The sequence below is a fragment of the Malurus melanocephalus genome, unplaced genomic scaffold (assembly GCF_030028575.1).
Source record: "Malurus melanocephalus ecotype Western Australia unplaced genomic scaffold, MMel_1.1 scaffold_1968, whole genome shotgun sequence".
Classification (NCBI taxonomy): Eukaryota; Metazoa; Chordata; class Aves; order Passeriformes; family Maluridae; genus Malurus; species Malurus melanocephalus.
In genome coordinates this window covers 8,970-15,649 of record NW_026625200.1, presented here as the reverse complement: position 1 = coordinate 15,649, position 6,680 = coordinate 8,970, and the positions used below count along the sequence as shown (strand labels likewise).

At 48.4% G+C, this 6,680-nt stretch overlaps 1 protein-coding gene across 1 annotated transcript in view; it reads right to left on the bottom strand.

Moving 5' to 3' along the window:
* Positions 1–672: 672 nt before the first annotated feature.
* Positions 673–6,680, bottom strand: part of LOC130587481 (N-acetyltransferase ESCO2-like) — a 10,910-nt gene continuing 4,902 nt past the window's right edge. Inside the window, exons 5-8 of the mRNA XM_057388460.1 lie at positions 6,457–6,517; positions 4,747–4,867; positions 2,275–2,406; positions 673–837 (exon numbers count right to left, since the gene is read on the bottom strand). Coding sequence (XP_057244443.1) covers positions 673–837; positions 2,275–2,406; positions 4,747–4,867; positions 6,457–6,517 — 479 coding nt within the window. The remainder of the gene's footprint in view (positions 838–2,274; positions 2,407–4,746; positions 4,868–6,456; positions 6,518–6,680) is intronic.

Here is a 6,680-nt window from a genome sequence, read left to right as displayed (position 1 = left end):
GGGAATGGGATGGAAAACTCATGGGAAATGGGATCTGTTCCCAAAAAATGATGGGTTGGGACAGGGAATTGTGGTTTAAGGGATTGAGGCGGGATGGGAATCAGGGATCAGATCCCATTGGGATTTTGGGATCAGATCCCATTGGGATTTTGGGATCAGATCCCATTGGGATTTTGGGATCAGATCCCATTGGGATTTTGGGATCCAATCACAGTGGGTTTTGGGATCAAATCCCATTGGGATTTAGCGATCAGGATGGGCTGGGATTTTGGGATCAGGCCCTGTTGGAATTTAAGGATCAGGCCCTGTTGGAACTCTGGGACCAGATCCTGTTGGGATTTTGGGATCAGCTCTGTTGGGATTTAGAGATCAAATCTCACTGGGATTTAGGGATCAGGCCCTGTTGGGATTTATAGATCAGGCCCTGTTGGGATTTTGGGATCAGATCCCGTTGGGATTTTAGGATCGGCCCTGTTAGGATTTTGGGATCAGCTCTGTTGGGATTTAGGGATGAGCTCCCGTTGGGATTTAGGGATCAGGTCCCATTGGAATTTTGGGATTAGCTGCCCCTGGAATTTAGGGATCAGATGCCATCGGGATCTAGGGATCAGGATGGGCTGGGATTTGGGGATCAGATCCTGTTGGGATTTAGGGATCAGGCCCTATTGGGATTTAGGGATCAGATCCCATTGGAATTTTGGGGTCAGGCCCAGTTCCAAGGCCAATCCCAGCAGGAATTCCCAGTACCTTCCTGACGGCGTATTTGGGATCTTCAGGAAGGATCAGGACRATTTTCCCATCCCAGAATTCCGCCACCACTCGCTCCTTCTTCCAGCCCTGCCGAGAAAATCCCAAAAAAAACCGTGAGGATGGACAGTGATGGGGATTGCTCCGGATTTTGGGAATAAACCACTCCCAGGAATGTTCTGGAGAGGATGGACAGGGCTGGAATGATCCCAAATCCCATTGGATGTCAAATCTTAGGCCGGATTTGGGAATTTGGGAATTCCAGCCTGGAAAAACCCTGGAGAACAAATCCAACCATTCCCAGCCCTGGATTGGGAATTTGGGATATTCCAGCCTGGAAAAGCCCTTGGATCCCAACCATTCCCAAGTTTTCCTGGATTGGGAATTTGGGAATTCCAGCCTGGAAAAACCCCTGGAGAACAAATCCAAAAATTCCCAGGTTTTGCTGGACCGGGAATTTGGGAATTCCAGCCTGGAAAAACCCTGGAGAACAAATCCAACCATTCCCAGCCCCATCTGGATTGGGAATTTGGGAATTCCAGCCTGGAAAAACCCTGGAGAATGAAACTCAAAATTCCCAGGTTTGCCTGGACTCGGAATTTGGGAATTCCAGCCTGGAAAAACCCAGGAGAACAAATCTAATCATTCCCAGGTTTGCCTTGATTGGGAATTTGGGAATTCCAGCCTGGAAAAACCCTGGAGAACAAATCCAACTATTCCCAGGTTTGCCTCAATTGGGAATTTGGGAATTCCAGCTGGGAAAAGCCCCTGGATCCCAACCATTCCCAGCCCTGCTCCTGTCCCCCCGCACCACCTCCACAGGGACCGAGATCCCTCCAGGAATTCCAGGGGAATTGCATGGGAACTGCAGAATTCCAGGTGGGAATCCCGAGGCAGGGATCCCACCCCATCCCATTCCCAATATTCCCAGAATTCACAGTATTCCCAGCATTCCCAATTCCCAGAATTCTCAATATTCCCAGCATTCCCCATTCCCAGTATTCCCAATATTCCCAGCATTCCCCATTCCAAATATTCCCAGCATTCTGAGCATTCCCAATATTCCCAGATTTCCAGTATTCCTGGCATTCCCAGCACCCCCAGCATTCCCACCATTCTCAATATTCCCAGAATTTCCAATATTCCTAGCATTCCCAATATTCCCAGCACCCCCAGCATTCCCAATAGTCCCAGAATTCCTGGCATTCCTGGCAATCCCAATAATCCCAGAATTCCCAATATTCCCAGCATTCCTAGCATTCTTGGCATTCCCATCATTCCCCATTCTCAGAATTCTCAAGATTCCCAGCATTCCAAATAATCCCAGAATTCCCAGCATTCCCAGAAATCCCAATATTCCCAGCGTTCCCAGTATTCCCAGCATTCCCAATATTCTCAATATTCCTGGCATTCCCAGCATTCCCAATATTCCCAGCATTCCCCATTCCCAATATCCCAGCATCCCCAATATTCCCGGCATTCCCAGAATTCCCACTATTCCCAGAATTCCCGGAATTCCCGCCTCACCAGGTAGCGCAGCCCCTCCTGGAGCCGTTGGTGGTACCGGAGGTGCTGCAGCCGATCCTCGGGGCTGTCGGGGGCGTAGAGCATCCCACAGGATGGGCACTGCTGGGCACCCCACTGCTTCTGGCCAGCATCCTGACCGGGAAAACATTGGGAAAATGTTGGGAAAATATTGGGAAAAGATCGGGAAAAGATGGGGAAAAACATAGGGAGAACATGAGGAATGGGGCTGGAGCATCCCACAGGATGGGCACTGCTGGGCACCCCACTGCTTCTGGCCAGCATCCTAATGGGGAAAACATCGGGAAAATGTTGGGAAAACATTGGGAAAAGATCGGGAAAAACATCCCACAGGATGGGCACTGCTGGGCACCCCACTGCTTCTGGCCCGCGTCCTGACCGGGAAAACATCGGGAAAATGTTGGGAAAACATCAGGAAAATGTTGGGAAAATATGGGGAAAAGATCGGGAAAATATGGGAAAAAACATCCCACAGGATGGGCATTGCTGGGCACCCCACTGCCTCTGGCCCGCGTCCTGACCGGGAAAACATCGGGAAAATGTTGGGAAAATGTGGGGAAAAGATGGGGAAAAGATGGGGAAAAACATCCCACAGGATGGGCACTGCTGGGCCATCCTGGGCACCCCAGTGCCTCTGGCCAGCATCCTGACGGGGAAAACATTGGGAAAATGTTGGGAAAACAGTGGGAAAATATTGGGAAAAGATGGGGAAAATATCGGGAAAATATGGGGAAAATATCGGGAATGGGGCCGGAGCATCCCACAGGATCCGCACTGCTGGGCACCCCAGTGCCTCTGGCCAGCATCCTGACGGGGAAAACATTGGGAAAATGTTGGGAAAACATCGGGACAATATCCAGAAAATATTGGGAAAAGATCGGGAAAATATGGGAAAAACATAGGGGGAACATTAGGAATGGGGCTGGAGCATCCCACAGGATGGGCACTGCTGGGCACCCCAGTGCCTCTGGCCCACGTCCTAATGGGGAAAACATCGGGAAAATGTTGGGAAAAGATCAGGAAAACATCAGGAAAATATTGGGAAAAGATTGGGAAAAGATCAGGAAAAACATTCCACAGGATCCGCACTGCTGGGCACCCCAGTGCCTCTGGCCCGTGTCCTGATGGGGAAAGCATCGGGAAAATGTTGGGAAAAATATCCGGAAAATATTGGGAAACTATGGGGAAAATATTGGGAGAAGATCAGGAAAACACTGGGAAAAGATTGGGAAAAGATCAGGAAAAGATCAGGAAAATATGGGGAAAAACATTCCACAGGATGGGCATTGCTGGGCAACCCACTGCCGCTGGCCCGCGTCCTGACGGGGAAAAAAAATCGGGAAAATGTTGGGAAAAATATCCGGAAAATATTGGGAAAAGATAGGGAAAAGATCAGGAAAATATGGGGAAAAACATCCCACAGGATCCGCACTGCTGCACCCCCCAGTGCCGCTGGCCCGCGTCCTGATGGGGAAAACATCAGGAAAAATATAGGGGAAAACATCGGGAAAAATATGGGCAAAATAAATATGGGGAAAATAAATATGGGGAAAATATCGGGAAAACACGGTGAAAATATTGGGGAAAAACATCAGGAATGGGGCTGGGGATGTCCAGGGAAGGGGAAAGGGAGTGGGGAAGGGAATTTCTCCCTTCAAAAAGGATTCAGAGTTTGGATCTGAGCTCTGGGATTGGCCAGGAATCATCTGGGGAGGGCAGAGCAGCCAAGGAATGACACCCAAAAATCCAGGAATGATCCCAAAAACTCCGGGAATGATCCCAAAAACAACGGGAATGATCCCAAAAACAACGGGAATGATCCCAAAAACAACGGGAACGATTGATCCCAAAAGCTGCAAGAACGATTCCAGGAATGATTCCAAATCTCCAAGAATGATCCCAAAGCTCCAGGAATGATCCCAAAGCTCCAAGAATGACCCCAAAAATTCCAGGAACAATTCCAGAAATGGTCCCAAATCTCTGGGAATGATCCCAAAAACTCCAGGAATGATTCCAAGAATGATCCCAAAAACTCCAGGAATGATTCCAAGAATGATCCCAAAAGTTCTGGGAATGATCCCAAAAACTCCAGGAATGGGAACAATTTCAGGAATGATCCCAAAAGCTCCAGGAACGATTCCAGGAATGATCCCAAATCTCTGGGAATGATCCCAAAATCTCAAGGAATGATTCCTGGAATGATCCCAAAAGCTCCAGGAAAAGGAAATTCCAGTTCCCAGAATTCCAGCTTGGAGCTGCCCCTCATTTTCCCACCCCATTCCATCCCCACATTCCCGGTTTTTCCCCATCCTATCCCACAAATCCATTGGATTTCCCAGCATTAATCCCAATGGATTTCCCATAAATCAAATCCCTGCTGGATTATCCCATGGAATTTTCCTCGTTCCTGATCCCAAATTCCCACCCTGCCCCAGGTCCCGATGGGAATCTCACAATGATCAGCTGATCCTGGGAATTTTGGGACAATTCCTTGGTTTTCCGGCTTTTCTGGGAGCTGGGAGAGGCTTTTCCAGAGGGGCTGATCCCAAAGGGAGATGAGAGCTCGTCCAGAGGCCTGGAAAACAGATATTCCAGGATTGTTCCCAAACATTCCAGAATTTCCCTCAGACATTCCAGGGATTCCCCCAAACATTCCAGGATTGATCCCAAATATTCCAGGATTGACCACAAACATTCCAGGATTAACCCTAACACATTCCAGGATTTTCCCAGACATTCCAGGATTGATCCCAAAACATTCCAGAAACCCCTCAAACATTCCAGGATTGTCCCCAAAACATTCCAGAATTGTCCCCAGCCATTCCAGGATTGATCCCAAACATTCCAGGATTTCCTCCAAACATTCCAGGATACCCTTTAAACATTCCAGGATTCCCCCAAACATTCCAGGATTGATCCCAAACATTCCAGGATTATCCCCCCAAACATTCCAGAATTGTCCCCAAACATTCCAGGATTTCCCCCAGACATTCCAGGATCCCCTAAAACATTCCAGGGATTATCCCCAAACATCCCAGGATTGATCCCAAACATTCCAGGATCCCCTGAAACATTCCAGGATTGTCCTCAAAACATTCCAGGATTGATCCCAAACATTCCAAAATTGTCCCCAAACATTCCAGGATTGTCCAAAACATTCCAGGATTTCCCCCCAAAACATTCCAGAATTTTCCCAAACATTCCAGGATTGTCCCCCCAGACATTCCAGGATTCCCTAAAACATTCCAGGGATTATCCCAGACATTCCAGGATTATCCCCAGACATTCCAGGGATTATCCCCAAAACATTCCAGGGATTATCCCCAAAACATTCCAGGATTGGTCCCAACACATTCCAGGATTGGTCCCAACACATTCCAGGATTTTCCCAGCCATTCCAGGATTTCCCTCAAACATTCCAGGATTTCCCCCAGACATTCCAGGATTGTCCCCCCAAACATTCCAGAATTGTCCCCAGCCATTCCAGGATTTCCCCAAAACATTCCAGGGATTATCCCAGACATTCCAGGATTTCCCCCAAACATTCCAGCATTTTCCCCAAACATTCCAGCATTTTCCCAGCCATTCCGGGATTTTCCCAGCCATTCCGGGATTATCCCCAAACATTCCAGGAGCCCCTGAAACATTCCAGGATTTCCCCAAAACATTCCAGTATTGTCCCCCAAAACATTCCAGGATTTTCCCAGCCATTCCAGGATTATCCCCAAACATTCCAGTATTTCCCAAAACATTCCAGGGATTCCCCCAGACATTCCAGGATTGATCCAAAGCATTCCAGGATTATCCCCTGAAACATTCCAGGATTTCCCCAAAACATTCCAGGATCCCCCAAAACATTCCAGGATTTCCCCAAAACATTCCAGGATTTCCCCCAGACATTCCAGGATCCCGCCAAACATTCCAGGATTGTTCCCAAATATTCCAGGATTTCTCCCAGACATTCCATGGTTGATCCCAAGCATTCCAGGATTATCCCCAGATATTCCAAGATCCCCCAAAACATTCCAGGATTGATTCCAGACACTTCAGGGATTATCCCYAAACATTCCAGGATTTTCCCAGCCATTCCCAACCCTGGATTATCCCCAAATTCTGCCACTCCCGAGGTTTTTTCCCTCTGGAAAAGCTGGAATGGGATCTCACCTCCTCCTGCTGCCGGATCCAGGAATAAAGATGGGATAGAGCCCGGCCTGGGAGGGAGAGCCTGGAAAAACCAATGGAATTCCGGGTTATTGGAAAAAATCTGGGAAAAAATAAATTCCAGCAGCAACAAAACCCCAAATCCAGGGGAAAATCTGGGATTGGGATCAGTGTGGAACACTTGGGCTGAGCCCAGCCTGGAATGGGGAGGGAATCCCTGGAATATG